The 14,995-nt window shown below is 35.2% G+C and overlaps 4 protein-coding genes across 9 annotated transcripts; 2 read left to right on the forward strand and 2 right to left on the reverse strand.

Moving 5' to 3' along the window:
* Positions 1-415: 415 nt before the first annotated feature.
* LOC124221434 (gem-associated protein 6) lies at positions 416-1,977 on the reverse strand. Its single transcript, XM_046631448.2, has 2 exons — positions 1,806-1,977; positions 416-1,531 (listed from the first exon to the last, which is right to left on the reverse strand). The coding sequence occupies exons 1-2, from the start codon at positions 1,955-1,957 to the stop codon at positions 1,192-1,194; spliced, it is 492 nt and encodes a 163-aa protein (XP_046487404.1). The 5' UTR covers positions 1,958-1,977; the 3' UTR covers positions 416-1,191.
* Positions 1,978-2,334: 357 nt separating this feature from the next.
* Positions 2,335-5,341, forward strand: eas (ethanolamine kinase 1). 5 transcript variants are annotated; one of them, XM_046631436.1, is made up of 7 exons: positions 2,335-2,472; positions 3,043-3,237; positions 3,418-3,555; positions 3,939-4,204; positions 4,279-4,505; positions 4,633-4,855; positions 4,996-5,341. In XM_046631436.1, the coding sequence occupies exons 2-7, from the start codon at positions 3,112-3,114 to the stop codon at positions 5,057-5,059; spliced, it is 1,044 nt and encodes a 347-aa protein (XP_046487392.1). In that variant the 5' UTR covers positions 2,335-2,472; positions 3,043-3,111; the 3' UTR covers positions 5,060-5,341. The 5 variants fall into 5 exon arrangements, with proteins under 5 accessions (XP_046487392.1, XP_046487398.1, XP_046487393.1 ...); XM_046631442.1 differs by having other exon boundaries at positions 2,359-2,472; positions 3,100-3,237; XM_046631437.2 differs by having other exon boundaries at positions 2,439-2,599; positions 2,827-3,237.
* Positions 5,342-5,975: 634 nt separating this feature from the next.
* Positions 5,976-10,590, forward strand: PRAS40 (Proline-rich Akt substrate 40 kDa). 2 transcript variants are annotated; one of them, XM_046630155.2, is made up of 8 exons: positions 5,976-6,526; positions 7,200-7,373; positions 8,524-8,647; positions 8,960-9,140; positions 9,261-9,468; positions 9,739-9,889; positions 10,044-10,183; positions 10,311-10,590. In XM_046630155.2, exons 1-8 carry the CDS (start codon positions 6,404-6,406, stop codon positions 10,431-10,433), a joined length of 1,224 nt encoding a protein of 407 aa, XP_046486111.1. In that variant the 5' UTR covers positions 5,976-6,403; the 3' UTR covers positions 10,434-10,590. The 2 variants fall into 2 exon arrangements, with proteins under 2 accessions (XP_046486111.1, XP_046486112.1); XM_046630156.2 differs by lacking the exon at positions 5,976-6,526 and adding an exon at positions 6,576-7,065.
* Positions 10,591-11,499: 909 nt separating this feature from the next.
* Positions 11,500-14,988, reverse strand: eIF3m (eukaryotic translation initiation factor 3 subunit M). The gene is made up of 7 exons (XM_046630157.2): positions 14,834-14,988; positions 14,465-14,644; positions 14,285-14,379; positions 13,860-14,078; positions 13,471-13,739; positions 13,218-13,361; positions 11,500-12,948 (listed from the first exon to the last, which is right to left on the reverse strand). The coding sequence occupies exons 1-7, from the start codon at positions 14,876-14,878 to the stop codon at positions 12,740-12,742; spliced, it is 1,161 nt and encodes a 386-aa protein (XP_046486113.1). The 5' UTR covers positions 14,879-14,988; the 3' UTR covers positions 11,500-12,739.
* Between the last annotated feature and the right edge of the window lie 7 nt (positions 14,989-14,995).

A 14,995-nucleotide genomic window follows, 5' to 3' on the forward strand; every position in this document is an offset into this window, starting at 1 on the left:
CAAACTATACCTAACAGGTGTGGCGTTTGTCAAATCGGTCATTATAAAAATCCATTGTTTTTTGATACCTGGCATACTTGCATAACACCAGTCGAATGTACCAAACTAAAACTTAACTACGCATTTACAATATAATTCATGAAATATTTAAATAGACGAAACTCCGAAGTATAAAATATAGTAGGAAACCTTGGTTGAAAAAAGGTGTAAAAGAAATAAAACGAAAGAAGACGAACAACACTTTCCAGAAAAAAAAAAAATAAAATGTTGCAAACTACTGTATTATATAGTCATAGAAAATATGAGTGTGTATAATAATAATAAATACTTAAAATATTTATATAAGAATGCCTTGAAGTAATGTAATTTCAGTGATTTTTAACTATTCGATTGTAATTATTGGAATAAATACTAATGTTGTTATACTGCTTAGTAATATTTGCAAATTGTCAATTTATTTTCATCCCGAATTAGGGACTATCAATTAATTACATTATATTCCTTACACAGGAGCAGAAATAAGGGGGCAGTGATTATTGCCTTACACAACATAAAAATTAAGTTGAAAAATTGGAAATTCTACATACATGGACTGCTTAATTACACATATTTGACTTCATTTTTTGTTATATTTTTAGTTAACTCACAGCCTGAATAGTCGCATGTAATTGTAATTGTAACTTTTCAGATTATTCATATTGTCTTCACAATGAATGAGAAATATAGGGTGTAACAAAATTGGCAATTGTTGAAAACAGGATTGAATCCATTTCGATAAGCAAAACTGGGGAAAGGCGAAATTTTTTTTTTTGGAACTCTGTTCTATCAGAGAAACTATGTCGAATAATTGGACGTCGATCAGGAATTAGCTTGATGATGTGTGACTGTGCTTATCGAGATGAATCCAATCTTGTTTTCAATATATGATTCCCAATTTTGTTAAACCCTGTATATACTCTTATTTATTAATGGTAAAATCACACAATTGCTTTTGTCTCGAAACGTTATTAATAATTATGCATTATTATGAGCACATGTAATAGTGTTACGCTAATGTTGGAGACGAGGCTTCTTTCAAGAAGTCAGACATTCAAATTTTTTTACAATCCAAAGCCATATATGACCAATTATTATTTTGATCATTGGTTCTGTCAAAAGTACAATTTATCATAGCATTTTCAATTTCAGATATCATACAACAACGCTAGAAATCAGCTCCTGTATTCGTACTAAAACAATTTCATTAGTGCTCGAACAATGTTGTTCATCATATGGTGGCTCTATCGAAAGTATTCCTTCAATGTTCAAGATATTACCATTTTCCGTAACAGGGAAACGATTTTCTAATAGTAATTCTCTGACAGCATTTTTTCTCCGCATAATAATAGATTCTGGCGTATCTTCGCTAGATGATAAAAATAAATCCAGTACGTTTGTTTCAGTCCTTGTGTGTACTTCCATATTGTCAATCGCATGTCCCATTATTATCTTCAGGTTTTGTTTGTCGCAGGATGGGTTTGCCAAAATAAAGCTGAGGAATTATACACATATATCGTTTACTGTGTTATGCCATTAGTAACATGTTTCTAGATTTTAATCATGAAATGCCGAGGCTTACAAGTTAGCCGTGCAGTATGGAACCCTTCATTCTATGTGAATTTTTTCTCTACTGAAAAAAAGCTCGAATCGTATTCTGGACGCGTGCGAGTACTTTATAATGCTTCATTATACCTGTAGCTGATTGTGAACAGGCAAACATGATAATGGACAAAGGAATAAGTGAACGTAACATAAGTATACCTAACCTTTCTGATACCGGATCTATTGTGTAAACAACACCGGAGTAACTACGACCATCTTTAGTTTTAATCGAAACGGTCTTATTAACGTAACTTTTCAATGTGATAGGATCATTCTTGTAAACCTTGTGCGAAAATTTCCACTCATTATCAGTCATTTTTCAGGTGCTGATCAGTGTCAAGGATGGGACGAAGATTATACCACACGTACTGATACGTGACAGTTGACGAAGCACACATAAATGTGCAAAATCGGATGACATTAGCGGGGGCGAACAACGTTCAACGTCGTTTGTTCGTCAATTCTATAATGCAACGGCAGCAGCTACAAGAGGTAGTAAAAGTAGATAAAGAATTAGAATGTGGCAGCGAAATTCTAACAACTGAAAGGCTGGTGGAAAATTTTTACGACAAACAAAAAGAATCTGCAGCAAGAATTGCCTTGAAGTCGTGTATTGTTTACGATACATTCGAAACATTCCAATTGTGAAATAGCTACGCCATATGAGTTTACATGACGAATTATACGACAGCTGTGATGTAAGAGAATGAAGTCAGACAGGTGGTCGGATGTGGTATCATCACTATCACAAACAATATCATTGACAAAACTGCGTAATGACTACGGATTGTCCCAAAGGATGAGCAACTGCGCGATCCGCAACACCTCGAGGTAATCGATAAACGCGTCGCGTAATTCTTACAATATGCACGTATCATTGCTAAATTTTTTATGCCTACTGCAAAATTCTACTGATTATACGGACATAAAGGCGAAACAAATCTTCATTGTGAAACAAGTAAGCAATGAAACAGAAAAATAATTTGAAAATTCAGTCATTGATGTGGTGAAGCAGCATACTAATATCACTTGAACTTTGTTAGCAATTCATATATTATCTGAGACAGAAATAAATACGAATGCGTCTCTGTTGACTGTTTGATTGCCCTAAATCTATACTTATCTTTTTGATATAACGTAATACAGTAGAGCTTTCCAATTTATACAAGTGTATTTGTTTGCCAGAGTCTTGCTTCTGTACCTCACCCGGCATCACGAATATTAAATTAGAGTTGGTTTCATTCCTGAGCTGGTTGGAATTGTTTATCATTTGTAAACTGCGTCACGCTTTATAAACAATGATAATTCAGAAATTCTCAACCATTGTATGTGAGGAAAGAAACAATCTCAAGTGTGAAAACGGTAATGTTTGACACTCTGAGATTTCTTGTGTAATTGTAGAACTGATTATGGCGCATGACGTTTCTTCTTGAAAAATTCCAAACATTTGTGCGCCAGAGTTATTAAGTCATGGCAGAAGTTCACAAGGAACCTCACTTCGACATCGTCATTGATGGAGATAAATTAAATGAAGGTGCAGCAGAAATTGTCAAACTTCTCCGACCCGCGTGGTCCATTGACGATTATCAATTCAAGGTAATACTTGAGTGAGTGTACTGTGTAACATTTATCCAGCATTTGATGTATACGGTATATTGGCATAGCTCATAGTTTATTGTGTAATTGCAAAATAGCGTGTCAATCATAATTTAGATAATACTCCCCGATTTTGAGGGATGCATTGAAATGCGCATATAATAGCAAAGTGTTCCTCAGCTCTTCACAAATGGGATATCTAACAAGCTCGTTGGTGTCTGGTGTAAAGACCGCTACGATGAGATGGTTTTGATACGGGTCTATGGCTACAAAACAGATCTGTTCATCGACCGCACAGCTGAAACTAGAAATATTCGGGTAAGATGAAGGATTTAACTATGCAATGAGTTACAGTGACGGCAAGTTTGATAAGTAAAATTACAATTATCCTATTATGCATGCAATTGTGAATTGAAACTTCCATTAAGTAAAACAGTGCCCTACAGCGTTTCACGGCGATGATACATACTTTGAAAGTATTAGCTCTTTATGAGATTTGATAAAACTTTGAATTTTGGGCTGCATTTCTTGATTTCGTTTAACATCAGTGTGTTTGGCAAGTAACTCTGTCGACTAGCTTGAGCTCCATCCTAGAATAATTTACAAATAATCTGGTATGAACTTTCAGAGACGTATTTACGTACTCCACATTTTAATGGTGTTGTGTGCCGTTGAACAGCGTCGAATGTTGCATATTTCAGCTGATGCATGCAGCGGGCTACACTCATTGCTTGTATGCTACTTTCAACAACGGACTTGCCTATGAATTCCTTCCAGGGGATACTCTTACTGTTGACAGCGTCCGCAGCCCGCCCATTTATAAGTTGGTGGCCAAAAGATTGGCTGAGATGCATAAGCTCAATCCCACTCATCCGGAGATAAGTACAGAGCCGTTCATATGGGATAAAATTGAAAAGTTCATGCGTATTATGCCCAAGTCGTTCTCCAACAAAGAGAAGCAGGCAAAGTAAGCAATTCGAGCTCATTTAAGATCTTTTCCGACTGGAAAGATGAAGATATTGCCACTGTCTATATTTTCAGATTCAGACGGATAATACAACCCTACACGGAACTAGAAAAGCAATACCAATTGTTGAAGAACGAGCTTTCAAAACTTGACAATGTCGTCGTATTTGCACATAATGATCTCTTATTAGGCAATGTACTTCACAATGCGAAGGAAAATACCGTCACATTTATAGATTATGAGTATTCCGCTTATAACTATCAAGCCTATGATATTGCTAACCACTTTGCTGAATTCGTTGGTGAGTTTCAATCTCAATGATGGTTATTGTGAGAATCTGAATAGATTGCAGCCTTAGTAACGATAGAAACGATTTTTCCATTTTTTGAGATATTGATTAATTTTTAGGGATTTATATATCTTTACAGGTCTCGATGTACCAGATTACTCATTGTATCCAGATGAGACTCTGCAGAGAGATTGGCTTAGGTTGTATCTTGAGGAATACAATGGCACTCCAGATGTTACAGAAAATGAAATAAAAAAATTGTACATCCATGTTAATAAATTCTTACTTTTGAGCCACTTTTTTTGGGGCTGCTGGTCTCTTATACAAAGTGAACATTCGCTCATTGGCTTTGATTTTTTAGAGTGAGTTGAAATTCGATATCTAACGTTCATTTAAATAAATCTTATCAATCTTATCAGGTAAATAGATTTGACACCTGGTCGTACAGGCAGTATCAAATTTCAACGTAAGTGGAGACAATAACGAACCAATCTATTTTCAGATACGCTTCCATAAGGTTTAACGAACTTTTTAAAAAAAAAGATCAATTATTCGTTTCGGAATGAATGCCCGTGTATTGGAATCGAAACAATCACCAAGTGATCAGTTCTATTTATAATTCGAAGGGCCTGGCGCGCCTTTTATTACTCCTTACCATGCTCTGATCAATTTTACCTTAATTCAGCCGCCAATTCCGTTATTTAGGTTTTAATTTTTATGGGAGGGATTTAAATGTATATCATGTTATCAATGTTATTCTTGATCTTGTTATTACTATCATTATATATATGAAGCATTTAATTTTATTTGTTGCAATGTGGTGAGAGGAATAAAACTTTTTAGCTGTGGCCAGCTGTAGTATTCTTTGTTAGCTATTTGTCGTATGACAATTATTCATTTCATTTTTCAATTGATCAAAAATCATTAGTATTCAGAACAATTTTCGTTATTAATACATGAAAATATATTATTTATTCGTGTTAAATATCGCAGCCTAAGTACTAATTGCGGTGAGTTTCGTGGAACGAACTGCAAAAATTCTCAATGTTTACAAATTGTCGTGTTGTACGTGATTGAAAAGCAAAAAGGAATAAGTGTCGTAGAATATTGCGGTAAAAACATGCTTTCACTGACGTATTATTTTCCTGGATATTATACATCACGCTGTACTAATGGTTTGTTATTAAAATTCGTTGAAACGCTGTAGCAATACATATAGATCGTACGATGTATCCAAGTTTGAAGTACCCTCCAGGCGGAATTGGAAACTAGTGTATAACTATTCGAGTCAAGCGCGACACTTATTCTTCAAACATTATCCTGATTGAAAACATTGAAAGAATTCTGTGTCTCGTATTTATAGCAGCCTATTTCCCGAGTAACGAACAGCGTCATCGGCACGCATAAACAAATGTTCGAAACTATCAGATTTGTCATTTTCGGATGACCACTTGATTCGATAGTATGTTTTTGTCTCGGTGTGGAACGGCGGTGGGATATAATAATGTGGGATGGTGGGATCTGGTGGGATCACGTAGAGCGTTCATAAATCAGTGTTTATTTTTAGTGAGCGCACGTCCCGAACAATTCAAGAGTATTTGTAAATATACGCTGTTCTTTGGCGTATAAGATTTATTTATTATACAACAATCGGTTCGATAACAGAAGAATTCTTCTGTCCGACTATCGTGAAATGTCAATGTAATTTGTTCAAGTACTAATCGTATTAACAATAAGTAAGAATCGTGTTGAAGAGAGCCGATTAATTCCTGAAAGAAGAAGATAAATCTGTGTGTAGCAACATAGCCACAGCTGAGCGATTGGCTTCTGTCTTCTTTCTCTTAGATATAATCGCGTCCCACGGTGCGCCTCGTTACGTTCATATTTCATTTTTATACAATCATCTCAATATGCACCTCGCATGCAAATGCCTAAACGTGTCAATCAAGGCGAGGGGCAACGAACTGGAAAGGGTTAAAATTGAAGATTACGAACTGACCGCTACCGAACTCGCTGATCCCTTCTTCCAAGAGGTAAACGTTATACACTTCATTGTCAATGAAACTTGCTGCTAACGACCTTAACTATCTTAACCGAATTAATTCAACTCGTTTCCACGATTCCTCTTCTCACGCGTCACGTCGTCTACATCTAATTCATTCGATCGGTAAATATTTTCTTTACCACAACTTGTGAACTAGCGTCAATCTGACCCTGAACAAAATTTTTATCCTAATTTCGAAAACACACTTTTCGGAACAAAGCGATGAAGCTTGGCAGATGTATTTAGAATGACATACATGTGAATCAGTACAGACTTATCTACCACGTAAGCTACATCGTATGAAATAAGTTGTTCAATAACGGTACAAACTATTTTTTTAACTGTTTACCAATATTTATTCATTGCCTTTTCGAAATCTCGCCTTTTTACCATTTTTACCTTGCATTTTGTAAATACCTGCATCGAGCCGAATCCATCAAAGACAATTGCAACGTATTTCTCTGATACGTTTGAGTGGTTGCAAATTGTTCTGAAATACATCTTCAAAAATATTTAAACACCGACTAGGTACATACATCACCATTTTCTATTTACTACAAACACAGTTGCACGATACACGTTTGACATAGGTTAATTCCACAAGAGATGGATATGACAGACAATTGGATGGATGATTAAGTAATTGGTTTATGCTTCGACAGAATGTTGCGACTGTTGGAGAATTGGAAGGTATTACAAAGGAATTACCTGGTTTGGTAGAAGTTCGAAATATTGGAGCCTGGGCTGTTCACCGATGTATCAATTGTTCAATGAATACTCACGCAGTCCACAGAGAACGGGGTGCAGCACTAGTTTTGATAAATACCAATGTCCTTGTAAGTATTCCAGAGTTGAGTTCAAGGCTAGTTATTGTTCCCGAATATCAATGCCTTCAGCGACAGTGATTGAAAGTCAAGAAAAACAGAGTGATTGTATCCGTTCCAAGATATGGCAGGTATTCACCAAATTAACAATATTTGCGAATACTTTGCAAGTAGTATTTTCAATTAAATTACGTTTCTATGTTTTATCATCCATGGATTTACAAAATTAAAACAATGTTAGCGGTATTCAATGTCATAGTCATCTTTCACTGGAATTTCTGACAGCTTGGATTTCTTCAAAACTCCAATTACCTAACAAGGGAATCAATTAGTATCGATTATTATTCGTGACGTTACGAAAATAGATGCATGTATATGTTGTATGATATACTTCATTAAGATACAGTATGAAGCAAAAGTATTTACAAATGTGTGAAAAAAAAAGTTGATTGTTTGAGCTCATATTAATGTGCTCATTTTGTTATCTGTCGATATATAATACTTAATGAGGCAGGAATATTGATACATATCGATTAGACTTAGAAAAATATTGAACTGCTAACATGAGTTTAAATTATGCAATCCAACTAATAAATTTTTTAATTATACTGCGGGACTTGAGATAAAAATGGTCAAAGCACTATCTTGTACTTTTTCCATAATAAAACATGACTGTCTATCGGACTATAAATTTGTATCGGTACTTTATAACGTAGTAAACACCGTTCATTGTATTTTTGGCACAGCTCACTTTTTTTTAAGTGTAAAATAATTTATTATTGAACCTAAGGATTTGATTGATTGAAAAATATTATAGAAGATTGATTAAAAGCTGAAGTAGTTGATATTGCTGATTGCCAATAATGAGTTTTTAGTGGATAAATGTTACTTGGTCAACTTTTCAGGAGTACGTGACAGTAATTTTGAAACTAAATACCAACCTTGACCTATATCGGTTCGTTAATGAACTTCAGTATTAGTATAAACTTAACTTTTTGACCGAACTCAGTTCTTTGAAACTTCAAGTAAAGCTATTACTCTTTATATTCGATTTTGTCAATAATTTATCTTCAATGTTGCAAATTACCAATATTTTTCTAAAAAACAAAGTCAATTGAAAAATTTATGAAACTGTTTATAATTTTTTTTTTTTTTGTTCCAGAAAAGTGCTGATGAAATAGCTAGACTAACAGCGAGTCCTAACTTCAGTTCTATATTTAGGATAATGATTGACAATAGTAACATAGACACCGTAGATTTTCTGCAACCACCTAATAAGTTTTCAGGTGATATTTCTTAGCAATGAGTATTGCTATTTGTTATTACATCTTATTACGTTATATATTTTAACAGTTTGTGTATGTGAGAGAAAGAAATGTAGTGTGTCATTTTATCCAATTGGAAGAAAAACAGTGATAATATTGCTCCTCTTGCAGACATATTTCTTTACGGTTGTCAACATGCTAGATAGTTGAAACTATTTTGATGCAATCACGGTATCCTTATTCTTGTATCAAACCATGGGAAGATTAAGAGCATATTAGTAGTATTCGATACATTAAATCATTGGCACTGTTCTTCGTTCTTCTGTCATTCAGTGTCGCAGCTTCCAAGTAATCTACAATCGGCTCTTGGCGGTTTGCAACAACAGCTTGAAACAGCTGTGCAGAGGGAAGCTGCTGCAACTGAAGAAAGAGTTCGAGCTTTTTCCGCTGAACAGTATCAACTTTTAGAGCAGTACAGAGAACATGCACATATGGAGCACAGGTTGCTCGTTGGGTAAGCTAAGTTCCAGTTAATCGTAATTTTTTTTTATAATTTGCACCAAGATAGAAGTATATCACTCTTTTTACTCACAATCGGCAAGCACATGATACTATCTACATAATGTTTTTACAGCCTAATTTGCAACCAAAAAGAAACAGAAAAACCCGCAACCATGGAAATATCTCATGCTATTTCTGACACGATCCAACCAAATATAGCTCAACCAATGTCTAATGCACAGAATACTAGACCTCACACAGTGGCGAGTGATACAAAGATCGTTGGCGGACCTAACATCAGACACCAGGCAGCAACAAAACATCCTGCTAACCTTCACCTAGTGTGTATAGGATGAATGAATTTTACTTTTAACGTTTACTCAATTACTTGTAAGTCACATGGAGTTTTGCACTTTTGGAGGATTGTCAAAATCGATTGGGGTGTTGAGGCGAGCAGTTTATTGGAGTGGGTGAAAATGAAATTTCGAATAATGTAAATAGGTAGTTGATAAGAGTCCTCCACAAGAATTTAAATGGTTAATTTTAAATGAACTAGTTGACTAATTCTCCTATGGTTTATCGTAGTTTTTATCTTTCTTTTTCCATTACAGAGGAGTGGAGCTGACAAGAAAGCATCGTTGAGACTGTATTGCAAGGAACCCAGTAGTTACGACACTGAGGCATTGTTTACAATTGAAGGCATGGATGACTCCGTACCCGCAGAACAAGCTCAACAATCTGAAGAAGAGTCTGACACTGATGGTAATTTAAATTGATACAAGAACGTATGTAGTCAATTTATGAGATTTTTACTCTTACACAGTTATAATATCGTCCCGTCTTTTGGCAATAGTGTTTGTATAAGAGTAATCACAATTATTGCAAAGATATCTCATGAAATATTTCACATTTTTAGATTCCGGCCATGACGAAGGTATCCATATTCCGCGAGGACAGAGAAGCGGCCATCCAACCCTGGCCAAATCCTTGCCAGTCAGTGTTCCTGTATTTCCCTCCTTCACCCGTCAAATTCAGCATGATCAAGGAGACGATCAGGTATGTAAGACAACGATTTACTATTTTTGCAGTAGTGTCACTGATGATCAATGTCTACCGTGATTGCAGGAATACTTCACACGGTAAATTAAGAAAAGTAACGACAATATATGTGTATTTTCAACAGCTATCGAGGGATCCACACGATCCACATAATATTCGTGCATCGATGAAGGCTTTGGCAAAAAGTGTTCATGGAGATACAGTCTTTGGTGATTTGCCACGTCCACGATTTTCTACTCAGATCTAACCTGGTATATGTACAAATCTGTACTGTATTCTAATCACATCGACCCATTATTTAGTATAAAATATTTGTCAACTATTGTTTAACCATAGAATTATTGAAGAATTTCACCCACAACTGAAAATGAGTCGAAAAATTAAAGATAAAAAGTTTGAGTGAATAGTTTTGGAATATTTTCGCATGTTTTGTAGTAAATGAGAAATTTTGTTTAGTTCAAGAATGTTGTTTTCTACGGATTAGGTGTATAAATCCAGGAAAAGAAATTAGAGAATATTGTGCGTGTGTGTATACAATGCACTTGCGAAAATAGTAAAAGAAATACTCAAAATTAAATTACGAAGCAGAAAAATGTTTACACGCGTTACATACTATGTATGTATGCATGTATAGAAATTGAAGTTGTATACTTATATTTTGAGAATAGGTAGCAGGCCATTGGAACTGATTAAATTTTTAAGAATGGCATATCGAAAGTGATCCTGAACATGATCAACTCGCGTTCACTTAGTATTCCATACATTTTGCATAAATATACTTATAATCATAGGTAGGTATGAGTTTAGTACATGACTTATCGATTAATAAGGTAATTTTGAATTATTAATTTTCCTTGTGGAGGCTTACGAGTTCGAATTATCAGATTCTTTTCTTTTTTTGTCCCTGCTTGCCAACTGGCAAAGTAATCAGTGTGTCCATAAGCATTGTATGACGAAGCTCGCTTATTCGCATAATGCCGCGTATCATCATATTTTTTTATTGTCCTATTATTTTATCATCATATTTTTATTGTAATAAATTGTAAACAAGTACGTACCTTTTTACGCGATATTTTATAAATTATCACAATCTAAGAGTATATCTGCGATGTTGATATGGCCTTGCAGAGAATTCTGATGACTTTAATTTCTTACACGTAAATTGTTCTTAGTAACCAAGTGGATGCATTATCGATACTATCATAAATGTGACGTGTAGTCTTACATGGACGTGCAGCTGTTTAGATGTAAACCATTACTTCTTGAGTTCAGGCTTCTATTCTGTCCATGTCTCAATTACGTTTTTCGAATGATACAGACATGCATACACGCGGACATATACAAACAGATACAGATACTCACCCTTCCACTTATGGATTTGATTTTTTATTTATTAAAATGACTGCGACCAGGGGCGGACTAATTGTGTAATTTTATCCTCCGTGACAAAAGTGACAAACTGCTAGAGTGAGTTTCGGATTATTTAATCAGAGGATAAAGTTACGAAATACATTGTTCTGGAGAATAATATAACTGACACTTCCTTGTAAGAATACCAAGGACAAAAAGAGAGCTTGAATTTTATACTGTACCAGTCATTATAAAATTGAATACCGATCGCGATTTTGTGTACAGACCCCAGAGAATTTCATTAATTTTGTAAGCTACTTAATCATAAACGTTATCATTTCTCATTTTCTACTCGACTCTAAGTTATTGTTTTTCAGTGATGTTCCCAATATTACTAAATACATTTTGTTTGGGGACACCCCATCAAATTCTTTGCATTACAAGTACTCGGTACTAGTTTTTCAATATATCTTTTTAAAATTACAAATCCATATTTGTGAATGAAAATGTAATATTGTGTTCTAAAATGAATCCTGAAAGACAGCTACTAAGGAATTTGTGAGAAACTTATGTCGACAGTAAAGTTTTTACCATTATGCCGACGAGTGGTACTACAGATGATATCATAAATGTCTTGATGAATATTACTTGCTCTACTATTAGGAGGCGGCTAATAATTAATGTATGTGCAATGAGAAATCTTATATCAAGTGCCGTATAAAAGGTTTATCATATTAAGAAGGATATACGAACATTACATTACCCCAGTTTTAGTGTTACGTTGATGATTTTTATTCAAAGGTAATTGGTTGTATGTATATTTACGCCATATTTCGCACTGGAAAACAGTTGCATCAGTTAATGACAGCAGAGTAACTGGTTATGGAACGCTAATGGAACGTATTTTGATAGAAATTGGGTTTGTATTCCAATAATTTTGTTTTTTAATGTTAAAAAATGGAGCTACTGCATTCATTACATCTGTGTAACATGGTTTGGAGTAACTGAGTTCTTTATAATAATATGAGGAATAAATCAAATTTAAATGGTTTACATAATTGCCCACTATCGGTCAAAATGGAATACAGTAATCACAGCGATACTTAAGTTGTAAAAGTGTTTCATGTGTGATTGAACGTAAAATATACTTCCATATGTCATCGTGAGCTGGATCGAAATGAAATGTATTTGCTACTATTCGGATCATTTTGTTTTTGCCGCAAGTTCGATTTGAGCTGCCGCAACAGTTTTCATGCCTTCCTGAACTGCAGAAAGATTGGTTTTCCATGCCGCCAATAGGTCCCTTAGTTGGGTCCATTGAGCACGGCCGAATGTTCGATGCATTGTGCTTGATACGAGCACTTTGTGGCCAGCTTGATCCATTCGAGCTCGAACCAGTTTGGTTTTCAAAACTATAAAAGTCAAAACTTGAGTAATGATCTCAGATAGCAAAGATATAAGACGAGTAGTTCGCAGTAATTTGTACGATGATTATCTTAGTGCGCCAATATAGTTTCTGTTGAACAACTCGATAACTCAACAGCAATTTAGATTTTGCTGAGCCAGTACTGGTTCATTTGATATTTCCCATTTCGTAAATACCCATGCATAAGAAATCAGGCGTGTGTAATATGATTTGGGATAAGGATTTGAACAATCTAAATATTCATGAAACTCTTACCATCGATTATAAAGCTTTCTACTTCATTCTCCTCGATTTGCAGTTCAGATTGAATAGTGTCGAATGACATTTCAGGATTTGTTTCAGCAAGCTGCATAAATGTCAGTAATCGCATCTTTTTAATGTTCTGCTCGTGGTTCAATCCTGCATAACGTGAATTTTTAAAAAATGCGAATCGCTTGTTATTTTTCTAAAGATTTCTGAAAATATTGGAAACTTGGTAAATCTATTTCAATTTGTACATATAACACACCTAGTATATGCTCGACGAATTCTTTATGATTTTTGTAAAACTGAAGATATGCGGGTAATTTTTCTTGGACGAAAACTAGAAGTAAATCATGAATGAGCTCTCCTTCTAAAAATCTCACAGGTTTCAGAGCCAGCAGCGGATCCAGCAGGAAAGTATTCGGGTCGGCAAGCGCAGCCAAAATACAACGCTGGGCATCTTCTCTGGGAGCAGATGCACTTTCAGCGGTATATGTACCTAGTAGGGCAACCATCACTGCAGCTGCTTGTTCACTGAAAGGTATCGTTCAAAAAATGAATTACTGTACGGAAACAGTGGTATAAAATTAACGAATTACGTTTTTAGAATAATTGAAAGACTTTTAATTATTTTTAGCTTTTCAGTTTCTTTACCTTTGTTTACAACTGAGTAACACTTCGTGCAAGAGGCGATATAATTTCTGCATTTGTTCATTGGATGGTGGACACGGAGCAAATTGTGCCTTCAGTTGATCCACTCCGCCATACACAGCTTTGACTTGATCCACATTGCGTGAAATTTGTACCAGGTGGTAGTAAACATGATATCTCATGGGCGATTTTTCATCCAAGGATTGAAACAGGAGCCAGAGCCTATAACGAAGCATGCAATTTCAGTCAGTCGTTAAATGTTTCAGTCACGAAATTCTTTATTATTTATCTAGTTAATTAATTAATTTATTCAAAGGCTGGTATAATTACAATGCGAACTTTTTTGATAGGTTTAGATTTTAGATTTCATGGTTTGTTATGTACAGGATTAATTTTATATCCAAGGAACAAATTTTAAAAATGCTTACGCCTTTAGACAGACAACTCCTAGTTTTTGACCTGGAGCTTTTGTCAACTTTTCACAGAATGCCAATATTAAATTTTCAGCACGTTCAATAGGAATCTGTAAAGGAATAATGCAAGAAAATTCGTTGGAACAAGTTATCCAAATGTCAAGGTGCGATTTGATATTCGCACAGACAACTCACCAGAACCATGATGGAGACTATATCGTTTAGAATTGTCTCAATCTCAGTTTCATTTCCCTCCTTGAAACAGGCGTCGCAGACGCCAATGATTTTATGCAAATCATCTTCGATTCCTCTCGGTGATTTCTCCTCACTTATTTCAGCGCCCAAACTCTTGAAATATACCCTTAATTCTTGTGCCTGTTACAGTGAAAGATTGGTTAATGATTGAATAATGAAAGTCCATACGAACGTAAACCTAACCTAAGCCTAAACGCCCGTCAGTGAATTACAGAATTTCAGAATAAGTTTTTTAATATGTAACGTTGCCAAAATTTAAGCTTAATTCGAAGGAATAGAGCTCGGGAAATGATTATGACATCTTCTTACTTGGTCCTCTAAGGGCAAATCCATAAATACCGCTGGAACCTGCATTTTGAGATGTTGCGAACCACGTTTCCGTGCAGCGAACACGTCGAAAAGGTCTCGCTCACTATGCTTTGGTGATTGCTCACTGGCAGCCCGACCAGGCTAAGAAACGTGAGAAAAACA

The sequence above is a fragment of the Neodiprion pinetum genome, chromosome 6 (genome assembly GCF_021155775.2).
Source record: "Neodiprion pinetum isolate iyNeoPine1 chromosome 6, iyNeoPine1.2, whole genome shotgun sequence".
Classification (NCBI taxonomy): Eukaryota; Metazoa; Arthropoda; class Insecta; order Hymenoptera; family Diprionidae; genus Neodiprion; species Neodiprion pinetum.

What these genes read in the sequence shown, in the direction of transcription:
- PRAS40 (XM_046630155.2), top strand. Translation starts at nt 6,404, where the DNA reads ATGCACCTCGCATGCAAATGCCTAAACGTGTCAATCAAGGCGAGGGGC. An exon ending in AGAAGAGTCTGACACTGATG is followed by an intron (nt 9,890 to 10,043) that starts GTAATTTAAATT and finishes TCACATTTTTAG; the next exon opens with ATTCCGGCCATGACGAAGGT. An exon ending in ATGATCAAGGAGACGATCAG is followed by an intron (nt 10,184 to 10,310) that starts GTATGTAAGACA and finishes TATTTTCAACAG; the next exon opens with CTATCGAGGGATCCACACGA.
- eas (XM_046631436.1), top strand. Translation starts at nt 3,112, where the DNA reads ATGGCAGAAGTTCACAAGGAACCTCACTTCGACATCGTCATTGATGGA. An exon ending in CTGAAACTAGAAATATTCGG is followed by an intron (nt 3,556 to 3,938) that starts GTAAGATGAAGG and finishes TGCATATTTCAG; the next exon opens with CTGATGCATGCAGCGGGCTA. An exon ending in AACAAAGAGAAGCAGGCAAA is followed by an intron (nt 4,205 to 4,278) that starts GTAAGCAATTCG and finishes CTATATTTTCAG; the next exon opens with ATTCAGACGGATAATACAAC.
- eIF3m (XM_046630157.2), bottom strand. Translation starts at nt 14,878, where the DNA reads ATGCAGGTTCCAGCGGTATTTATGGATTTGCCCTTAGAGGACCAA. An exon ending in TAGTCTCCATCATGGTTCTG is followed by an intron (nt 14,380 to 14,464) that starts GTGAGTTGTCTG and finishes ATTCCTTTACAG; the next exon opens with ATTCCTATTGAACGTGCTGA. An exon ending in GGAGTTGTCTGTCTAAAGGC is followed by an intron (nt 14,079 to 14,284) that starts GTAAGCATTTTT and finishes GCTTCGTTATAG; the next exon opens with GCTCTGGCTCCTGTTTCAAT.
- LOC124221434 (XM_046631448.2), bottom strand. Translation starts at nt 1,957, where the DNA reads ATGACTGATAATGAGTGGAAATTTTCGCACAAGGTTTACAAGAATGAT. An exon ending in ATAGATCCGGTATCAGAAAG is followed by an intron (nt 1,532 to 1,805) that starts GTTAGGTATACT and finishes ATAATTCCTCAG; the next exon opens with CTTTATTTTGGCAAACCCAT.